The sequence below is a fragment of the Pan paniscus genome, chromosome 6 (assembly GCF_029289425.2).
Source record: "Pan paniscus chromosome 6, NHGRI_mPanPan1-v2.0_pri, whole genome shotgun sequence".
In the NCBI taxonomy this organism is placed as follows: domain Eukaryota; kingdom Metazoa; phylum Chordata; class Mammalia; order Primates; family Hominidae; genus Pan; species Pan paniscus.
In genome coordinates, this window is record NC_073255.2 from 163,953,929 (window position 1) to 163,977,697 (window position 23,769).

The following is a 23,769-nucleotide window of genomic DNA, read 5'->3' on the forward strand; positions in this document are numbered from 1 at the left end:
TTCTGAGTATACCCTCCTTCACCCTCTGTTAAGAACTGAATTATCTCCCAAGAAAAATACATTGAAATCCTAAACCCAGTACCTCAGAATGTGACCTTATTTGGAAAGAGGGTCATTGCAAATGTAGTTAGTTAAGATGAGGTCATACTGGGGTAGAGTGGGCCTTTATTCCAATATATCTTCATTTTTATAAGAAGAGAAGACACAGAGATAAACACAAGAAGATGGTCATGTGATGGTAGAGGCAGAGACTGGAGTGATGCATCTACAAGCCAAGGAATACCAGGGATTGTCAGCAAACACCAGAAGCTAATAGAGGCAAGGAGGGATTCTCTCCTACAAATTTCAGAAGCAGCCACCTTAATTTTTTATTTCTAGTCTCCAGAACTGTGAGATGATAAATTTCTATTATTTTAAGCCACTAGTATACTATATTTTACTATAAAATGCCTCCTTTCAAGGACCTCACTTCATGTAGGAACCCTAGCCCTAACCCCAACCCTACTGTGCATGTTCAGCCATGCATTCTGGCAAAAGTTCCTGTTTTCTTATGAAACACTGCTCATCATCCTTAAATTTTTTTCTGAGGATCTCCTTTTATCATCTCCCATAATTGAAGTCTTCTTCAAAGGAGACTGAGAGCCCTCCCATGACCATAAACCCATGAAAAGAGAACACTCTACCATACTGTTACCTCCCATTGCAATGTCTAGGCCATTATTCCCACACTGTATTCATCTGTTCTCACAATGCTAACAAAGATATACCCAAGACTGAGTAATTTGTAAAGGAAACAGGTTTAACTGATTCACAGTTCCACATGGCTGGGGGTGGCCTCAAATCATAGTGGAAGGCAAATGAGGGACAAAGTCACGTCTTACATGGTGGCAGGCAAGAATGCTTGTGCAGGGGAACTCCCATTTATTAAACCATCAGATCTCATGAGTCTTATTCATTACCATGAGAACAGTATGAGGGAAACCACTCCCATGATTCAATGATCTCCACCTTGCCCTACACTTGACACACGGGGATTATTATAATTTAAGGTGAGGTTTGAGTGGGGACACAGAAAAACCATATCACATACCTTTATATGAAAACTTCTCCCCATGAGTCCATCCTCATTCCCCTATACTTCTCACCTTAGCAACCACCTTTCCATACTCAACCATCAATTGTACGAGAATGAGCTTTGATCTATATCTCAGTTCCTGCTTGGCTCTAGATCAATGTTCCTTGCTATTCTTCTCCACAAAGCTATGTACTGGTACCTAAAGTTTACTGTGTTCATTTTACTGTCTCTTTTCTGTTTATGGTACCTGCCTTTTCCTAGTTGCCCAGGTATGCAATTTCAAGTTCAACTTTAATTTCTTTCATACCCTCAAGCTCTGTGTCCCGTTACTAAATTCCATAGACTTCACCTCACAAATGACCCCCAAGTCTATCTCCTCTTCCATTTATATTATCACTGCCCTATACCAGGCCAAGATTGTTATTGCAATGGACGCTGAACTGGTCTCCTTGTCTTCTACTTCTTATAGTACAACCTTAAATATACATTCTGATAGATCCCCCTCTCCTCAGCAGTTTCCTCCTGATATAATATGAGTATTTGTCCCTGCCCAAATCTCATGTGCAATTGTAATCCCCAGTGCTGAAGGTGGGGCCTGGTGAGAGGTATTGGGTCATGGGGGCAAAGCCCTCATGGCTTGGTGCTATCTTCAGGATGGTGAGTTCCCACAAGATCTGGTTGCTTAAATATGTGTTGCATCTCCCCCATTCCCAACTCTCTCTTGCTCTTGCTTTCACTATGTGGTGTGCTTGCTCCTGCTTTACCTTCTGTGATTATTGTAAGCCTCAAAAGGCCTCCCCAGGAGCAGATGTTGCTATGCTTCCTGTACAGCCTGCAGAACCATAAGCCAATTAAACCTCTATTCTCATAAATTACCCAGTCTTGGGTATTTCTTTATAGAAATGCAAGAACAGCCTAACACAGAAGATTGGTGCTGAGGGGTGGGGCATTGCTATAAAGATACCTGAAAATGTGGAAGTGACTTTGGAACTGGGTAACAGGCAGAGACTAGAAGAGTTTGGAGGGCTCAGAAGAAGACAGGAAGATGAGGGAAATTTTGTACCTTCTTAGAGACCAGTTAAATGCTTTTCACCAAAATGGTAATAGTGATATGGACAGTGAAATCCTGGCTGCTGAGGTCTCAGATGGAAATGAGGGACTTACTGGAATCTGGAGCAAAGGTTACTTGTGTTATGCCTTAGCAAATAACTTGGATGCACTATGTCCATGCCTTAGGACTCTGTGGAAGTTTGAACTTGAAAGTAATGACCTAGGGTATACAGCAGAAGAAATTTCTATGCAGCAAAGCATTCAAAATGTGGCCTGGCTGCTTTTAATAACCTATATCAGATGTGGGAGCAAAGGAATGACTTAAAGCTGCAACTTATATTTAAAAGGGAAGCAGGGTATAAAAGTTTGGAAAATTTATATCCTAGCCATGGGGCAGAGAAAGAAAAAGTTTCTTCAGAATTCTTCAGAGAAGAATTCAAGCAGGCTGTGGAGCAACCACTTGCTAGAGATATTTGCATAACTAAAAAGAGCCAAGTCCTAATATCTAAGACAATGGGGGAAAGTCCTCCATGGCATTTCAGAGACCTCCATAGCTGTCCCTCCTATCACAGCCATAGGAGGGAAGAGTCCTTTCATGGGCCAGGTCCAGGGCCCCACTGCCCTGTGCAGCCTCAGGACACTGTTACCCACATCCCAGCCACTCTAGCTCTAGCCTTGGCTCAGAGGGCCCCAGATATTGCTCATGCCACTGCTCTGGAGAGTATGAGCTACTATAAGCCTTGGCAGCCTCCATATGGCATTAAGCCTGCAAGTGCACAGAGTGAAAGAGTGATGAGGCTTGGCACCCTCTCCCTACATGTCACAGGATGTATGGAAAAGCCTGGGCACCCAGGCAGAAGCCTGCTGATGGGCAGAGCCATCACAGAAAACCTCTACAAGGGCAGTGCCAGGGGGAAATGGGGGGTTGGAGCCCCCACACAGAGTCCCCAATGGGGGCACTGCCAAATGGAGCTGTTAGAAAGAGGCCACCATCCTCCAGACTCCAGAATAGTAGATCCACCAGCAGCTTGAACCCAGGTTGAAGTGCATTGGTGGAATCTCGGCTCACTGCAACCTCCACCTCCCAGGTTCAAGCAATTCTCCTGCCTCAGCCTCCCAAGTAGCTGGGACAGCAGGCACATGCCACCATGCCCAGCTAATTTTTGTATTTTTAGTAGAAACTGGGTTTCACCATGTTGGCCAGGCTGGTCTCAAACTCCACCTCAGCCCCCCGAAGTGCTGGGATTACAGGCATGAGCCATCACACCAAGTCTGGACTTTTGAGTTAATGCTACAATGAGTTAACATTTGGGGAGACTATTGCAATGGAAAAGGACATGAGATTTGAGAGGAGCCAAGGTGGAATGATATAGTTTGGATATTTATCCCCACCCAAATCTCATGTCGAAATGTCATCCCCAATGATGGAGGCAGGGCCTGGTGGAAGGTGTTTGGGTCATGGGGGCAGATCTCTCATTGCTTGGTGCTGTCTTCAAGATAGTGAGTTCTCACAAAATCTGTTCATTTAAAAGTGTGTTGCACCTCCTCCCCTTGCTCCTGCTTCACCTTCTGCCATGATTGTAGGCCTCCTGAGGCCTCCCCAGTAGTGGATGCCACTTTGCTTCCTGTACAGCCCATAGAACCATAAGCCAATAAATAAACCTCTTTTCTCATAAATTACTCACTTTCAGGGATTTCTTTATAGCAAAGCAGGAATGGTCTAACACACCTCCATTGTCTAGAAAACTAAGGATAAAATAAACACCCTATGATTTGAAATAATCATGTGTCTATGTCAAACCTTCCAATTTTGTCTCCCATAATTCACTAAACAAACTATGCTCCAGTCAGAAAAACTGTGCTATTTGCTGATACCAAATATTTTTTCCTTCTCCAGCAATAATCCTATAGTCAAGAGATGCCTTGGAATGACACTATAACAGCTGGGATATCAAGGGGCTATTTGTCTTTATCAAGTGTCTCCTGGCCCTCTCCCACTCAGAAAGATCTCAACTAGGGAAGAGCCATCACTGAGGTCTGATCAATGACCACCATACACTCATAAACTTCATTCTCCCAGATTTGCAAGGGACACTTTCCCAAGTCTGATTTTTTTAAAATGAAAAACATTCTAATCAAACTGTACAAGCAATTTATCACTAACCCAATTTTCATTTCACCATCATTCCATTATGATCTGCTTGAGTTAATCAGAGGTAAGACAGAGGAAGCCTCAATTTACACTGAAACTTCTTAGCAATCGATGTTGCTAAAGAGAAATTCAGAACAAAGTACAGAAAACATTATGAGTTGGGGAAATATACAATTTTATTAATGGGCAGACACTCCAAAAAAATTGAATGTATACATCTCCTTCTCACTCAAGCTACTGAGGTTTTTTTTTAAAAACACACTACTAACATGGTGACAGATGTCATCAATGTTGTAGTAAGAGCTGCAAATGTTACAGAACTAATGAATTTTCATTAGAGACATCAGATAATTTCAGAATGGGTTAAGTTGCTACCATTTGCCATTCCCATTAACATCATTGTCATGTAAAAGGTTTAATTTTCAGCTATTTTTGTTCTAGATAAAATCTTTGTCATTAAAATGAGGGATGATTTTGATATTTAATATATTCCATGGCATACTCCAGTGTGGTACTAATTTGGCCTTTTCAGTATTCTGCATATTAATTAACAATCCATCCCTCCTCCATTCCCCAGATAAGTGAGAACTGAAATAGAATGGACAACCAATCAAGTCACAGAATACTGAAAAGATCAACACAGAAGAAATGTGTTGCTCTAATCAAGAGCATATACAAGGCACCAAAATTATTTTCTCCCATGCTAATGACTATGATAGAAACAGGAGTAATGAATGGCACCATCTAAATCCTTTTATGTGACAATATTACCAAAGTACAGCAATGCTCCCTAAAAACTAAAAACTAAGTATTTCTTATTTTAGTCAAAAGAATAAAACTGCAGTTTCACTTAACTTTTAGAACAATCCATTTTGTTGGATTCTGCAACAAATGGCAGATTATGTCCTGTTTTGAATTTTTTATAGTAATCTATCTCATGCACACAAAATGTGTCCTCAAGTTGCAGAATGTCCAGGATCACTGTGGAAAACTTATTTCAATACATACTCTATTAGTTTTCTCCTCTTGCTAAATTATCACTCTGGTAAGAACTGACATCAGCTGCTTAAATAATACATTAACCCTGTTTCCAGAAGCTATTGTTTTCATTTGAGTGGGCATTTCCTCTAAGGATAAACTTTAGATTTTTACCCAAGAAGATAATATAATTTGTCATAATTTAAAGATCAATTGAATGTTTTGAATCAGTTTTATAGCAGTAATGATATAAATTCCCAGAGAGCAAAGATTATGGCATAATGCACACTTACAGCAGGTGTGAACAGTTGTCCAATTAAATCAATTAGCCCAATCTGTCCAACAAGACCAGGCCTTTCATACATTTTCTGCAATAGCACAAATGTAGAACAAATGTTAAAGATACTAAATATTGTGTATTATAATTTTCTATGTCCTACAATGTACAGAAAAGCTTGCAGTCATCTGCAAGTCTCTCAAGTGAAAATCCTATTTCAATAACATCAGACTTTTTGTCCTTGGTAATTATGGTTAAGCCCAAATCATTCCCATGATCTTTTTCTGAGTCGAGGCCTCTAAGAAAAACAATAAATTTATCAACATAATGTCTTCCTTCAGGCCAAAATTACTGAAAAAAATCAATAGACACTTTAATTTTTCCACAAAATATTACTCTTATAGAAAAATTCATTCATTCTTAATAAGAATAATAGTACTTAAGTAACAACAACATACTTAATTCACAAAGATACGTTGTTGACAAATCAGCAGTTAAGATTTGTGCTCTAAGTTGTTCCTTTGTTTAGCTCTGTGTTTTTCAAAGTAGTGGAATGGATTTACAACCTCATCGTACACATACAAGATGGTGAAATGCCTAGACACTTGGATAAGCACCTTGAAAAAAAAGCCCAGGACAGACATCAGCAGCACCTTGTTGTAAACAAGTTTTTACATCTTGTCCTTCATCACATCCTAAGCTTCAGAGTTTTAAGAATAAAAACGCAAAAAGTCAAATATGACAATAAGAATATTGCTTAAGTATAGCCTTGGGGGCTACTTCAGCATTGTTTTAAGATGATTACTAGACTTAGTCCCTCTAGTGTTGGATGTTAAATTCCACTGACTTTTTTTAAATTTAATGACTTGCTAATGTAAACTTCCATCTAGAACAATCAAATAGTATGTCATTTATTCAAATTTACAGTGGCTCTAATGTGCCAGCAAACTCCCTTGTCAAAACAGACAACTTTAAAAAATGTTCATGTGAGTCAGGAGTCCTACTTCCTAAATTAGCACCAAAGTGTCACCTTGATAGACCTATGAACAACAAAATCATTTATAATAAACCCAGCTTCCCTCTATAGTGGACAGCCTAGTTCATGCATCTGTAGGAGTTCCAATTATTCCCTACAGATAAGAGAGCACTTGGAGATGCTCAGGCATCAGCAATCTGTCACCTCCAAATACAATCATCTGATAAATATATGCTTACCAATCTCCCTCGAGATCTGAGTGAAGGCCTCCACACCGCTCTCACCATAGTTCCCCTCAGAAGCCAGTGTTGAAACATAATTCCATCCCAGTGCTGTCACGATGTCCACCATGGCTTGGGCTTGGTAGGAGTCAGGCGGAACCACTCGAGAGAAAAAGTCATACCTGGTGTTATCACTTAGCTCTGGGGCTGTGGATGCATAGCTGATTTGAGGTATCTGCAAAACAAATGATGGGTCATTTCAACCCATGAAGAATCTTGAAGAATGATGGATTGTCATATGAGCTAAACAGCCAAGGCTATACCAGAAACCTAGACATATCAACCTGAAGCCAAAATACAGTTTTATGACTACCAATTTAATTGGAAAGTATTTTTGAATGGCCCATAGGCTTACTTTCTCTCAATGCACAATATTTCTAAACAGTGAGAAAGAATTTCATTTTGCTTTAGTTTCCATTGTTTCTGGAGCCAAAGCAAAACATTTGTGCTTTTTGTTGATGTTGCTTTTTTAGTCTGTACATGATAAGCTCTGGTGCAGAAAGGAGAGAAAAATGAAGGCATATACATCAGAAAAGGTCACCTCTGAAACTGGCTTTGGCTTTATAGGACATAAATGCTATACAATGACTAACAGGGAATTTAATATAAGATTTTTTTACACTTGATACCATTTCAGTCTTAAGACTATATTTTTAGTAAATTATTGTAAATATATAGTTTTGCAAGTCTATTGACTGTTTATTGATATAATCAGAGTGCCACAAAAAGATTTGAGAATTGCCAGCAGCCACATATCCTCTCATAGACACATCATTCTAACCCCCTTCAAAACATCACAGAAAAGGGAATCCAGACCATAAATTCTTTAGAAGAGACTATTTTTCTTTTAATGGGGTGAATTGCCAGAAATTCTTTGAAATGAGGAATCCTATGTTATTTCTCAATAATGTGGGAGAGTGAGCTATGTGATTGTGTATAGTAACTCCTCTGCTGCCATGCTGTGGTATGAGTGAAAGTTCAGAGATCAAAGTGACTCCAAGATGCCCTAATTCAGGTAACTTGAAGATGCAGGTTTGACTTGTACATGAAAAAATTAACTTTATGCTACATCACATGTTGCAGCTAATGTCAGTGCTCAAAGAGGATGTCGGAGTTGCAGTTCCATCTTTCCCCACAGGGCTGCACACTCTGGGATCCAATAGTCCCCACTACAGTCTAGACAGATGATTCCCAATCTATATAAACATTTCAACTCCACCCTTGACACACTTGTAAAGCTCTCAACATCTAAATAACCTTCCTAAGTCTAGAGAGTCCTGTTCCCTACTAGTGGCCAGTGAAATGACAGTGAAGTTCCTAAAACGTAAAAGTCACCCCGGGAGCAGCCGCAGAGCAATGTGCTTGGAGCTGTCCGTGGTGCTGACTATTCATTCAGCTTCCATGTAACTTGGATCCACCTGCATTGGCCGTAACAGAGAGTACCCAGAATAGCGTGGCCCATTTAACCCCAAATTCTTTCTGGTTCTGTTCTCCTAGTGGGGACTGTGTTAACTTATTTGTTAACACTGTGGGACCATGAAAACCATCTGACCCACCTCCTCCTGCCCTTTGCCTTCTCTGCCAGATATACTGGCCTTACCTTGACAAATTTTTTCCCTGGTTAGATTTTGTGACTGCATAGTACATGACTACTCGCAAGGACACCCCTCCAAATCTCAAACCACACACCAAATCTTGCCCTTTCTCACCTTTTCTTGTTTGTTTTCAGAGGACCTGGGAAGGAAACCATGGATAACTTAGTGAGATCTACCTCTTACTAGGTAAAAATTTCCCAAATATCAAAAGTATGTGCATTCCTATATCCTAACGAAAATAAGTCAGCCATCTGACTTTCACTTTAGAAGAAATTATATGTATGTGCGAGTAGGGGTTGTGTGGGGGGAAGGGAATAGGGGAGCATTCTATAGCAAAATATATAGCCCTACACCATTTCTTTGTCCTATTTGGATACCGATACTCCCACTTCCTGAGCTATTAAGAGTCCAGCAGTAAAATGACTTACACAACTCCCACCCTGCCTATAATAATGAGCCACCCTTTCTAAAAATGAGCAGAAAGTGTGAAAATTGAGTGTTTGAAACCAAAACTAATTATCTCAAATTACTACCTTCAGTCAGTCACTTCCAGGCTGTTTAATTAGCAGTCAGCCTCATGTTTAGGATTAATTAAACAGATGTAAAGGGTATATAAAATAAAAGTGCAGATAGAAGATGGTTGTTTGATTAATTCAGTAATGGACTTTCTCCCCAAAGTCTTGAAGAGTTTTCTCTTTGCAGATCAATGTGTGGGAAAGCAATGCAAGAGTATGCGTTTGTATTTTTATTTTTTCACTCTACAATAATACACATCAGGATATATGAATAGTATTTAAAGACAAGTTTTCAAGTTTTCATGAAGTCACATCTCATTTTTATTTTATTGTGGTAGACCACTAAGCATTGGTTCATTAAGCATTTTAATTTCTGTCCCAGCATCCCCAGTATTTCTACCTGCCACAAATTAAACCCTACTGGCAACTGAAGTAAAAATTTTTTAAAGACCTGGAATGTTCCTTTTATTTTCCCTACATCAAATTCACTGTAACTACCCACTTAACCTTGGAGGTTTCATCTACCAGAAACACAGCAATGGAAAAAAAGGTGGTGAATGGTGAAGAGAAGCGGAGGAAAAAAATGAAAGGAAAAAGAAGGAAAGCATCCCAAGAAAAGAAGTTGCTAGGAAAAGCACCCATTATCAGTTCCCCCATCCTTTAAAAAAAAAAGTAGTGTCTTTTATAAGCCTCTGTTAACTCCCATGGCCAATGTAAAGGATAAAATACAAACTCTTCGGTCTGGTTCACAAAGATCATCAGATTCTGTCTCATCTTCCTCCCCTGACCTGTACCTTCTCTCCATATTCTCACAGCATCTGCACCCTTCTCCATACCAGGGAGATTTAATGCTCTCCTCTATCTAATGATCCTCTATACAAATTCAATATCCAGCTCAAAAGTCACCTCCATCTGGGGACAGTTCACTAACTCCATCAGGCAGAGCTGTCTTTTGCTATTCCTGTCTTCCAAAGCCTCCACCATCTAACATTAGAATCATGACTCTGCTGGCTTATGATCCTCTCAAGACCAAGCAGGGTCTCTGTTTCTTTATTTGGCATCCCCAACACCAGGCAGACCAAGTGCTCAATGAATGTTTGAGGGCAATTAATTAATTAAACTGCTGCAGGAAATTTAATACAGCTTCTTCCCCACCACCTCCTCCCTTGCATTCCACCAAAATATTGTGCAGGCTATTCTCCATTTGACCCTCCTGATCCTTCCCTATCCTGCCAAAGACCCTAGGAGGCTGCTCTCTATGACCATACTGCCTGGACTTCCTTGCCTCTGGCTTCTAGTTGAGTTTGTTCCGGAGGCACTAGCAGAACATGGGAGGGCGAGGGGCGACAGAAAGAAGTTAGAGTATTTATCCCCCAGTTTCTTTTTCCACTGACTCTGTTTCTCCACCTAACCCCTCACCCACAGCTAAAGCTTTTGCCAGATTCCAGTGACCACTCTGTACCATTGCCCCTGTAAGGTCTCCCCACTGCTGTTGGCTCCGAAGCACTTCATCATCCCTTGTTTTTTCTAACTGTGCCCACACTTACAAATAATCTTTTTGTGAACTGCCCTTTCATTACCCCTGGGTGTGCCAGAAGCCTGATGAACACTCCTCTATGACAAGTCTCTGTAGAAGACAACACTGCTGTGGCTCCCCAATCTCAGCCCTGCCCTAACTTCTTAGCCCTTCTCTAGCCACCTGCCCTTCCAGCCTTCTCTACCACTGTCCTTAGGTGACTTTCTCATTTCCTTTCTTCTTCATTTCCCTAAGGCATCCTACTGCATATTTGAAAACACCTGTCATTTTGTTTTCCTTCATTTCTTATTTTCTTTGTGCTGAGACTTCATAAAAATATCATATGTGCTTAAATAAGGCCATATTTCTATTACTCAAATGAAGCATATTTGAGTCAATTAATTATACAACTCAGGACACTCATCATCCTCTTTTTAAAAAAAAAGTTTTAGATTCCACTTTTCTAACAATTATTTTGGTTAGGAAAAACGCTTTTTCTTCTCTCACTATATTCTCACTTCAGCCCACAGAAGAGGAGATTCCTACCTCCCAACTCCATTCTCTTTGGGAGCTCCAGAACAAATATTTCCTCTCTCACTCTCCGTTCCTTTACTGACTTTCCCCAACATGGAGGGGGAAAGAAATCAAAGCCAGAGTTCTACATTTATTGGGCAAAAGGGGATAGCAGGCCCTCTCTTTATTCTCTGACCTCTCCACATACATCTCAGGCTTCTTTTCTCTATAATGTCATGAGACCATGCTGGGCCTCAATTCTTGGAAAGGAAGCCCACCCTCTTCTCTCCATATTCCACTGGCAACCAGACATTTGAGAAATACTTGAAGTCCATGCTACTCACTGCAAGTGAACTTTAAGTCTTCTGTGCAGGCAGAAGTGGGTCCCAAGGTTGAGATATGGTGCAAGAGTAGGAGGCACAGGTTCAAGCTGAATTATCTCGAACGCAGTTCTTAACAGATAGTCATGTGCCTGGGGAGTTATTTGGTGCTTGCCCAGCTGTTAATAAAGCTAATTACTTAATCTACATTTAACTAGCTATTCTGTGAATATTGGACTTGCAAACTCTGAGAAATTCCAAAAATTTGACTTAGAGCTCAAGATTAAAATTATATTTCAAAAGAAATTCATTTACATATATTATTAATAGGAGTTAGCAGAGATTATTGTCTTCTAGTGTCTGTTCTCCTTCTAGATGAAACCTCCAGTTTTTACCTAACCACCCAGAATGTGACTACATTTCCTGGCCTTCCTTGAAATTGTAAGTGAACTTCTGAAAAGGATCCTTAAAGGGAGAAGGCATGCCTTTTTCATGATCCTCCCTCTTTCTTGCTGGCTAGAATTTGGACATAATGCCTGGAACTCCATTAGCCATCTTAGGCTATGACCTAGCAATGGTGGAGCAAAAAGCCACACCCTAGTGCAAGCCACTGTGATATCTGGATTCCTAAAGCCACTTGACTCTTCTTCATGCTTCCATTCATGCTCTTCTCAAATCTATGCCACACCAGCAAGAAAACTGGTATTTTACAAAGTAGATCTTAAAGGCCGGGTGCGGTGTCTCACGCCTGTAATCCCAGCAGTTTGGGAGGCTGAGGTGGGCAGATCACCTGAGGTCAGGAGTTCGAGACCAGCCTGGTCAACATGGTGAAGCCCCATCACTACTAAAAATACCAAAACTTAGCCAGGCATAGTGGTGGGCACCTGTAATCCCAGCTACTCAGGGGGCTGAGACAAGATAATCACTTGAACCCGAGAGGCAGAGGTTGCAGGGAGCCGAAATCACACCATTGCAATCCTAGGCACCAAGAGCAAAACTCTGTCTCAAAAAAAAAAACACAAAATAGATCTTAGAAAAATCTTGTTTAGAGTCCTTCAATCATTTCCCCATTGCCCTTAGAATATAGCCCAGACCTCCTGTCACAGGATCCTTTGAACTGGCAACTGACCACCTATCCCTCTCACTCACCTGATCCAACTACACTGGCTTCCTTTTTGTTTCACCTGCAGCACTCATACATATCACCACAAACATTTTCCCAAGTAAGTCCTTCCTGGCCTTTCTCAACCTTCAGCCTCAGCTCAACAGACCTTCCCTGACCACCCCATCTAGTGTTGTCTCCTCACCTTCCATTATGACCTCATCACTCTACCTATTTCCTTCCTCTTTCACCACCTGCATTAATTTGTGTATTCTATTTCCCCTACTAACATGTAGATTCCACAGGGTTATTTTCTGCATTGTTCACAGATGTAACATGAGCTCCCATGAGATAGTAGGTGTTCAATAAATATTCATTGAAAGTAAAATGAGCCCATCCATCCATTAATCAAGAACCCCTTTTGTTATTTTCTTCCATGTATCCTAACTTTGAAATATTTTTCTATAAAACTATTTAAGTTAAAACACCACCCATTTCCCACATTCTTTTTTAATCAAAGATCTGTTTAGCTGCAAAACTTCTGATCAGCACAAGGCATCTGTTTTTACCAAGCTGAAGTGATGGAATTCCAGTTCAAATCACCGAAGTGCCGCTTCAGTTGTAGCCTGTGCAGTCTTCTCGTAGGGAAGCTTACAACTGCCACTTTGCTTTTTGAAATGCCAAAAATGGCCATGAAAACTTCATAACTACCTTGGCAAACACCTTGACAGCCCACGGACTTCAATGTGTCATTAAAGAATAAAAATTACGTTTCTAATCAAAGGTCAACATCATAGATTATTTAATCATTTACCCCTTCTTTCTTATCTTTATCTGTAAGATAGATATTCCAGACAGGGAAAAAAGTGCTTACATCTCCCCCAAACCAACTGTGTCTCTCCATGTTGCCTTCACTGAGCCTTACTGTACATGAATGAGTGATGAAATAAAGGGTTTCTGAGGCTCCAAGGGGCTCAGAGACTTTTAGATACCAGAAATACTCTTTTTGTGGCCCAAGGAAGAACAACTTCAGCTGCCTCAAGGTTTCCCACTGCTTGCACATCAAAACATTGCAATAAGCTTGAAACTTGCCTTGTCTATTCAGAATGCCATAAGTTTTGCATCTGTTCACCACAGTTACTGGTTTGCTAAATATCCCAAGGAAGCCAATACACCCCTGACAAGGCTAGCAAAAAGCCACATAAAGCACAGTTTAGAGGAAGCTCCTCTAAATTCTAGGAAATTTCAATCTTTCTGCAAGAAACTTGCATACATCTGAGTACAGATTTGCAGACAGAAGACAATTTAAGACCTGAATCACATATATTTTCACCATTAAAAAGGGTTTTTTTTTTGTTTTTTCCCCCCTGCCAAAAAAGGTTTTTGTTCTCTGCAAACAACCTTGTCCATTGATCATGGAACTTAATTGGTGAAGTAGGTTGGCAGGGTGGGTTCTTGGTGCTACTCAATAACATCATTGGTTTTTTCCAGTGAAAGATCAGCTTGAAGCCACATTCTTCCCTTAGGGGGTAGTGCTTGACCAAGCACTTTTCCAGTGATGGTGGTTAGCAACAGCGGCCATCAGGATGATAGCTTCCTACCACCTGGCCTTGGGGTAGATTTGTTTTTGCTGCAAAACTCAGGTCAAAAAAAAGCATAATTATTATAGCCATTAACTTTGTCTTTTTATACTTGACTGCTCTCTAGTATTAAAACTACTAGTTGCTTGTGGCAAAACATCAGTATATAATCAGAAATTAGATATAAATGAGGAGTTAGGGCTAGAAGTCAATGTCCAGCACTGGCCCAACTCTTCCGACACTGCCCTGAGCTTTCATGCTCCTCCAACCTTCATGAAAACAGGCTAAGGAGAGGGAAAAGAAGAAAGGAAATGTAAAGCCAGAGTGTGAAACAAAAAAGAAGATGGATGACTACCCCAAGTTTGCATCCAAAAACATGAAGTAGTAGTATTCCTTCCCCAAATCAGGACTGGCTCAGAATAATCCTGTCCTCATAGTCGACAGTTATTAAGATTCCTGTTTGTACAAGTTGGTGTCAAATAGGAAATTCAGTCTCTGACCTTTTCTTCTCAGTTGAGTTCCCACAGTTGATTCAGAGCAGGATGTGAGCCTTTGGGTTTTGATGCACAACGGAGTTTAACAAAACCAAAGGAGAGGAAGCCTATTGAAATGGGGAAATCATGGGGTCAAGGAGAGCCAGGAGTACACTATATTGCACCATATTTTTATCTATCTCCCCAACATGAGCTCATTAAGACCAAGCAAAGCTTTACATACACACCTGCACAAAAGGGGCCTATGGTTAGTTAACACAGCTGAGTGTAACACAGTTAGTAGGTTTAAGGTCATGAGTTGAATTCCATTATGGGCCAGGATGAAGACCACACCCCTCACCAGAATCTTCCTCTCACAAACACAGAGCACACTAACAAAGTCAACCAGAGAGAGGAGAGACAAGATCAATCCATTCTCACTGCTAGATGAATAATTCAAAGATGGTTTGCTACTAATGGTGAACCTAAAATTTTAGCAGCAAATCATGAGACACACTTTCTTCAAAACATAGAGTGTGTTTTTGTATCTATATCTGCCTGAAAGTATAAATATATATTACACTTACAAAGTCATATGTTGATTTCAGATAATTCATTTGAATAGACCATTGAATTGTAAAAGGGTACATTTTCTCACCTCCTTTTCATGGGTATTGTATGAGTCATAGAGGGAAAGAAAACAAATGACTCAAGGAGACTAAATAAAGGGACTATTTTCAAGGCAGGAGCAGCATATAGAGAAGGCAGTGGAAAGCCACAACCTAGAAGGAGTCAGAGGTCGAGGTTGGCAGTTGTTACCCATGAGCCCTAAGAGAGAGAGCAGTTACAGAGTCATGAACGGAAGCCACCTTGAGGGGTGCAGTAATCTCTCTAAAAGGACACAGCCAGCCCCTGGCAACCTCAAAAGGAAATTGCATTCTGACCTCTCCCTCATACACACCTCCTGCTGGGTCTCCCTCTGACCAAATCTATTGGAAGCCAGAGAGCAAGAGAACTTGACTTTGCCTGCACAAAGGAACCTTCCACGGCAGCCAGCAGACAGCAAAAGAAAGTGGTTGTGGCAGGCCAAGCAGAAGCTATCTAGCCCAGGCACCATTAATCATTGCTCACTGGACATGTGAACTAAATGTATGGAGAGCTGTGCAGATTTTCAGTTTTCTACATTATATTACTCTTTCATAATTTGATGCTTTCAAATATTTTTGACAGAAAATCTACACTAAGACATTTTGATTTGGCTATTGAAAATCTCAACCCTAAGATTAGACTAATGAAGTCTGGATTTCTTATGGAAAATAAAATAACTAATATCATGTTTTAGAAAGAAATGTAATGATTTTAATCAAATTGGTAATGGCATTTTGACTTCTAACCTGTTTACTTAAAATAAAAGAGAAGCAATCTATGAACATGAAATAATTTACACATAAGCAACCATAATTTTACCCCATAAGATTAATAAACCTTTTTTTTTTACATCTGCTAATTACATTTTACAATAAGAAAGCACAACAGTTCCTTAGGAAAAGAATTGTTCTAATCCATCAAGTCACTAGTAGTGTGGGGATTTTTAAACCTAACTACCCTAAAAGTTTTACTAGCAAGTTGGATTTAAGACCTTCACTTTCAAAGAAAGGGACTTTAGGCTGGGCCCAGTGGCTTTCATCTGTAATCGCAGCCTTTTGAGAGGCTGAGGCTGTAGGATCCCTTAAGGCCAGGAGTTTGAGACCATCCTGGGCAACACAGTGAGACCTCCATCTCTATAAAACATTAAAAAATTTGCCAGGCATGGTGGTGCACCTGTAGCCCCAGCTACTTGGCAGGCCGAGGCTGCAAGATCACTTGAGCCCAGGAATTCAAGGTGACAATGAGCTATAATTGCACCACTGTATTCCAGCCTGGGTGACAGAGAAAGACACTGCCACTCAAAAAATTAAAAAGAGGACTTTAATATTCCAACTAATTTTATAGTTTCTCTAGTTTATAGCATCTCCTTATCTTCAATTTTGCCTTTTTAAAAAATTGAACAGTTTTATTTAAATTTCCATATATTTCAGTACTCTGTGATTCTAAAAAATTATAATCAGTGCATATGCAAAATTACACAGAAATTTAAAAGGCTAAACCAATACATACACTTCTTCTAATAGTTAAATGTTCCTTAATGGTTACTTTTTTATTAATTCATTCAACAAATTAGCTCCCACTACATGCCAGACACGGTGACAGGCCCTGGAGACAGGACTGTAAACAACACATGGTCCTCCCAGCCCCATGGTACATATGACCAAATGGAAAAAGCAGGCATTCAATAAATAATCAACCAAATAAACATTTAACCGCAATTGTAATGGTTGTTGTGAAAGCTATGAACCTGCCGCTAAGAGTTACAGGGCCACTCACCTGGTCCGCAAGGGACAGGGCAAGCTTCCCTGATGAAGTGACATTAAGTTGACACATTGAAAAATGAAGAAGAAAAAGGAATGAACACTGAACACCAGCCACAGATTGCCTCTCACTTGAGATCTCCTTCAGATGTGTATACTACCCAATTTGCAGAAATGAAGAGGACAGGCAGTCTACTGACAGGTACTTAATTTTAGAAAACTTGCCACAGGCTGAAAAATATTAAACCATAGACCACCGTCTCCCATGCATATTACAAATAATGTTTTCAAATACTATATGCATAACTGGGGTTCTTATGCCAGGACTATCAAGAAAATGCTACGTAATTTATCAGCAGAGACTTGCATTACATTCTCACAGATCTCTGAGTCCTGAGGCTTGTAAGGGTAAGGCATGAATAAATGAATGGATAGATGAAAGGTAAACAGATGAATGAAAACAGAAGACACTAAGAAGCAACTTTAAGTCAAGAGTCCAGAAAAAAAATAAATGTATACTTATATTACTTATAAGCTCTAATATTTGTTTCCTTCCTTAGGAAAGTAAAAAATAAGTGATTGAAAAGTAGGAGGAAACTCTCTTCTTTGTACTCAGGCAGTGAAGGCTTTGGGATAGGACTTCAAGCTATATGAGAAGCAGGTTAGAACTAATTCTAAAAGAACCTGGCTTGGCTTTGCTTTGGTTTGTTTCTTTACAAGGTAATATATATTTTCTGCACCTCTCAAGAGGAGGAAAGAGAAATACATGGATCTGTCCACCCCTGGAAACTCTGCTCAATGAGGCAGCATCCCAGGGAGACATGGAGAACTGCATTCCCTGATTTCATTCTTTCTATTTCTGCCAGTTTCTTTGATATCTTCTTGGAAAAGTTTTCAAGCAGTTTGGGATTTCAAGATGAAATCTCTGATTATTCTTCAAAAGAAAAAATAGGGGAAGTTTTGAAATGAGCTGCTTAAGACAGTGAAAGTTTTCTATAAAGTGATTTTCTTACATGAGTACAAAAAATAATAAATTACATTGTGTTATAATAGAAAAACCAAAACGATGCCATGGCACTTTATTAGCATCATTTGCTAAGTTACTTAAAAATTTAACTCTCCCACCCACTCATTCCCATCACTGCTGACTTCAAACTATCACCTAGCATTTAATTTTCCTCTTCTGCTGATTTCCTTACTGTGCAATCACTGCTGTGGTTCAATTTTTCCCCCAAGCATGTCAGCACTAGAACATTATAAAATAAAAAGTCAGTAATTATAACTAACAAATTGAAGTCAATAAACTTTAAGCTGGCAAATATTCCATTTAGACTGGCATTCTGCCAGCCAATAGTACACGATTTGACTCCTGCAAATAAAGAAGAATGTTGATAAGGACGTTTATGCAAATAAGTTTCCTGGCTGGCAATTTCATGGATTTTTAGTGATTATCCGCATTCACAAAATCTTGGTCTTCAAGTCATTATTTATCTCCCAGCTAGCATTCAGGTACTGATTCTAAACACCTAATAGCACTGGAAATTCTCATTTACTTTCTGTTACCTAAGTTAGTAAACTTAGTAGATTAGAAGAAGGTACGCATGAGGTTAAAGGTCTTCATTCGAGCTCCATTTACACAGGGGGAAAACCCACTCCATTTGCAAAGACCAAAAAGCTGATTTCATAAATGGACATCATTGGTAACAGGAAAAGTTGATAAAAGGATGTAAATGACTCAGAGTCCTTTATTCCACTACATAATACAGAATGCAAGGATATGTTCCTCTGAGAAGGCATCATCTTAGTATCCAAAGGGCAATACATTAAGTTTCCCCTAAACAAATTGATTAGCCCTTTCATCCTATGAACATTTTTGGGAAGCCTAGCTTACTGCTCTCTATAAGCCTTCTTTATGTGTCATATTCCATAATGTGTGCGTATGTGTGTGTGCATACACATGTGTACATGTTCATTTTGCCAACATTTATTTAACATGTTATATTGGCCAAGAATTGTGCTTAGTGCTCTAGCTTCATTTCATGAATGACTAAACCATAATCTGGAGAAGTAACTTGCCCAAGACCAAGTAATTTGTAAATGACAGAATAAGATTCAAATCCAGGTAGTCCGACCCCAGATTCATTTCTTAAACTCCTCTACCCTCCGCTACTTTGGGTCCATTTTTAAATCTGATATAATTCTTCAGTAGCTTTTTTTCCCACAGGTGTTCAGCTTCCTCCCCGTTTCCACCTCTGTTCACATCTGCAACTCCTTTGGGGTTGTAAGTCATGGCTTGGCTGGAGCTTGGACATCACCAGCCATTGCCATATATGGTATCACAGTGAATAGGAGATACTAGCATCTATGATCAGCTAAATATTATCTGCCTCCATTGGTTTTCATCAATCCCAATTGCTCCTGTTCCTTCTGGGGAGGGGGGCCTCCTGGCCCAGTTGGGTACCAACAAAATGGTCTGAGACAAGTTTGGGGCAGGTTGGACAGTAATCACATAGGTCAACAGGGGAAGGTAAGTGCAAAAAGGGCTAGCCAAGTTCCCAAGTTCAGAGAGAGCACATCTAAATACAACAGGCGATGGGGAGCAGAGGCAAGAACCAAGAAATGGGGCCAGGCGTGGTGGCTCACACCTGTAATCCCAGCACTTTGGGAGGCCGAGTTGGGATTGCTTGAGGTCAGGAGTTCAAGACCAACCTGGCCAACATGGTGAAACCCCATCTCTACTAAAAATACAAAAATTAGCCAGGCATGGTGGTGTGTGACTGTAGTCCTAGCTACTCAAGAGGCTGAGGTATGAGAATCACTTGAACCCGGGAGACAGAGTTTGCAGTGAGCCAAGATTGTGCCATTGCACTCCAGCCTGGGTGACAGAGCGAGATCCTGTCTCTCTCTCTCTCTCTCTCTCACACACACACACGCACACCCACACACACACACACACACACAAGAAAGAAAGAAAAAAGAAAAGAAAAGGTAGAAGATGACTGAAAGGTGTTCCAGGCAGAGGGGACAGCATCTGATAGAAACAAACCTATGAAAGGCTATAGATTGCTTAGGAAAAGCTAACAATTCAGTAGTCTTGGTGAAAGGTGTTCATGAGCCCAGTTCAGTCTGCTTTCTGTTTGTTTGTTCTTGTTTTTCATTTCAACAAGTATTTGTTAAGCACTTAGGATATGTCAACACTCTCTTACTTGGCCTAAATGAGAACTCACTGTCCAATTTTCCTCTTAAATCTCTATCTCCTTTGTTGGCTATTCTTCCCTTGTTTCATCCTTTAAGTGTTAGCATTCTTTAGGATGTGGCCTAGACTCTTTTGTGTTCACTTCATACCCACTCCAAACCTATAAATGCAGTCTAAATCTCTCCAGTGAGTTCCAGACCCATGTCTTACTTATTTGACCTCTCTCTTAAGTGTCCAACAGGTATCTCAAAATGACATGCCCAAAACTTGTCACGCACACCAATCCCAGCATAAACTGAAGATCATCTGGTGCACCAGGGGTCCTCAAGTCATAGCTGGCCAATTGGCTGGGTTCCAGAATTATGTGAGTGCCACACACTTTCCAATTATGAAGTTTCCAACTATGCAGCTGTCATCTATGCATGGCTTTGGTCTGCCTTGTTTAGCCCTCCCTTTTTTATACCTCTCAGTGGCCAGTTGGCCATCAGAAATGAAGACTCTTTAAAAATTAAATTTAAGGTCCAAATTTCCTCTAGAGGAAAACATATGCTTATATGTTTTGGTATAAAAGATGTGTTCATGTTGCAAAAGATAAATTCAACAGTATTGACTACAGTAACTGTGGCACTAAGTTTTCTCTACAATCTTGCTACTCAGTGCTGTCAGCAAACCCACAGCATCAGCATCACCTGGGAGCTTCTTAGAAATGTAGAATCTCAGGCCCCACCCCAGACCTACTGAATGAGACTGAATTTTAACAAGATCTCCAGGTGATTCGTGTTCACAATAAAATTGGAAAAGCTCTGCTATAGTATGAAACATTGAATGTGTACTCAAGAGCCCTGTTTCCTTTTGAAATTTTTCCATATCATGCTCAAAGGGATTTAAACACATTCATTGCAAAGATTATTTTTGTAGCTCTGGATGTTGTCATCATGAGGAGATATAAAAGCTCCCTCTAATTCACTTTATGAAGAAGTTGATGCCTTGAACATTATGTTCACTTATCCTAGGATGAACATCTCCTGATCATTAGAAATTTCTTTTCAAAAATATTCTGCACCCAAATTTCTGTTTTTAAGAGTATTATGTTTCAGTTCTTGCAACAAATGCTAGCATGGAGTTTATTTTTAGTGTCATGATAAATCTATAGACCAGTGAATATATCATATCAAGAGTTGAGTCAGTAAAAGCTTTTTAAATATATTTCTTACTTATTTGAAAATAACAGATGAGTTTTTGAAAAATAAAAATTTGGCAAAGCCTGCATGATGAAATGCCAAATAAAAGATGCAATGTACCTTGTCATCGATACATTTTCCATAGCATTTATATGCAGCAGGATAATTTAGTAAGACATTCATTTCTGTCTGATTGTTACTGCTTTAGGAGACGGATGAAAAGATTTATTTTCCTTTGCGCCCTCCACATGAGCAATCAAGCCTGCATGTCTTGGCGAATTAGCTCATTTTCAGGAGACTTGGCCTATAGAGGTTATAGAGCTGAATTACTAGAGCAGGGGCATCTCCCAAGGTTTGAGGAGGAGGAATTTGAAATGGAAATAGAGGGAGAGAATAGTACTTCACCAGAGACTTGGGAATGAGTCTTCCCTGGTAGTGCCTGAGAACCCAGGAACCCTCAAAGAAGCTCATTTCCCATGCTTGCCATAGAAGGAATGGAATCCCCCTCCTTTTAACAGCCCACAGGGGCTACAGTGAGCATCTCTGTGGTTATCTCCTCTGTACCTATATTAGTCCACTCTCACACTGCTCTAAAGAACTACCTAAGACTGAGTAATTTATGAAAAAAAGTCGTTTAATTGATTCACAGTTCTGCAGGCTGTACAGGAAGGATGGCTGGGAGGCCTCAGGAAACTTATAATCATAGCAGAAGGCAAAGGGAAAGCAAGCACAGCAGGGGTGAGGGAGAGAGAGTGCACGCAAAGGGGGAAGTGCCACACACTTTTAAACCACCACATCTTGTGAGAATTCTATCACGAGACAGCACTAGGCGGATGGTCCTAAACCATTAGAAACCACCCCCATGATCCACTCACCTCCTACCAGGCCCCACCTTCAACACCTGGGGACTACAATTCCACATGGGATTTGGGTGGGGACACAGAGCCAAACCATATTAGTAGCCTTGGAAACTGAAGGCTAGGTCTCCAAACTGAATATGATTGAATTGTTGACACCCTAGTGAATGTGACTCAGTGTCAGAATTATTTGATATCAAAGAAAAAAGTTCATTTCACTTCAGTTTTGAAGAGCAAATTCATTTCATACACCTACTTTACCTTAGAGAGTAGGCTTATGAGCTGAGGCACTGGGATACACTGCTATTCTTCAGCAGATCCTAGGAAAGCACTTTGTACATAGCAGATAACACATGGACATTGTTGATTAACTGCTTACTAGCGACAGTAAAACAACTCAGGATTCCTGGCTTTTAATATCAACAGTCTACCTAGTAAAACTGCTTCTCAAATCTTCCCACATTTTCGGTGCTTAAATGAAAATATACTTTTCTTTTTTTATGAGTAGCTGAATCCTTTTGCATAGACCGTAACTTAGATATATGAAGACATTTATTGTCTTTCCAATTCTAAATTTCTAAATAATCTAAATATGTAAATGTCTCCATAATGCTTTGCTAGAGACTGTATGTAAATATCATTAGGCTTTCTATTTAAAAAAAAAAAAGGAAAAAGAAAAAACAGGAAAATCTCTTAGGCACGTCTGTCTTTTAAAAAAATACCATTTCAACCTCAAATTTGATGAGACATACACATTGCTTTTTGGATGCCCTTTAATTTTTTTAATTCTAAGAAAAAAATGGAGGAGATTTAAAGTAGTTTGACATTTAAGAATATAATCTAACTTACATTAGGATTGAGGTACTGCAAATGTAGACATTTTCTTTTGTAAACAAATAAATAGAAAGTAGGACAACAAGTAGAATTCAAGGTAGCTCAAAAATGCAGGATGAAAAACACTTGAAAAGAAAATGGAAATACTGAGATAAAAAAAATTCAACACGTCATAAAAAGACTTTTTGGGAGAGGGACTGAGAAGAGTAGGGGGTAGATTAAATATACTGGTTGAGAAACCAGCATTAGAGAAGACTAGGGACTAAGGGTAAGGGGATGAGTGGAGAAGGCAGTGTGGCTTGAGTCAACGTTGAACTTCAGGAACAGGAGAAGAAGATGGGAAAGAGGAAAAGAAAGACTTTTAATCCCCTGTAGCAGGAGATCGAATAAGCAAAGAAGTCACTGTTTTCCCTCCAGACTTCCATCCCTGCTAAGTGGCTACTATTGAATTAATCATCTGTAAATCATCATTCTGGACTGGCATAGCCAGTGTCTCATTTCATCCATATAATAGTCGCCAGGGCTACTGAGTCCCTTCAAAACTAGTAATCAGCCAGATGTCGCAAACATGTCTGTGCCTATACAACTGCTACGGTTTGAATGTTTGTCCCCTCCAAACCTCACGTTGAAATTTCATCCCCAGTGTTGGAGGTGGGGCATAATGGGCAGTGTTTGGGTCCTGGGGGGAATCCTTCCTGAATATGTTAATACCCTTACAAGGTTGGGGGAGTGAGTTCTCACTCTGTTAGTTCCCTCAATAGCTAGTTATTTAAAAGAGCCTGGCACCTTCCCTCTGTCTCACATTTCCTCTCTGTGTGTGACCTCTGCACACTCTAGCTCCCTTTCTGCCTTCAGCCATGAGTGGAGGCAGCCTCAGGCCCTCATCAGAT

General features: G+C 40.0%; 1 protein-coding gene across 3 annotated transcripts in view; it reads right to left on the reverse strand.

Moving 5' to 3' along the window:
- Window positions 1-23,769, reverse strand: part of GRM8 (glutamate metabotropic receptor 8) — an 818,692-nt gene that overhangs the window by 661,487 nt on the left and 133,436 nt on the right. For all 3 annotated transcript variants that reach the window (XM_057302755.1, XM_055115364.1, XM_057302756.1), the window contains exon 3: window positions 6,748-6,964. In XM_057302755.1, coding sequence (XP_057158738.1) covers window positions 6,748-6,964 — 217 coding nt within the window. The remainder of the gene's footprint in view (window positions 1-6,747; window positions 6,965-23,769) is intronic.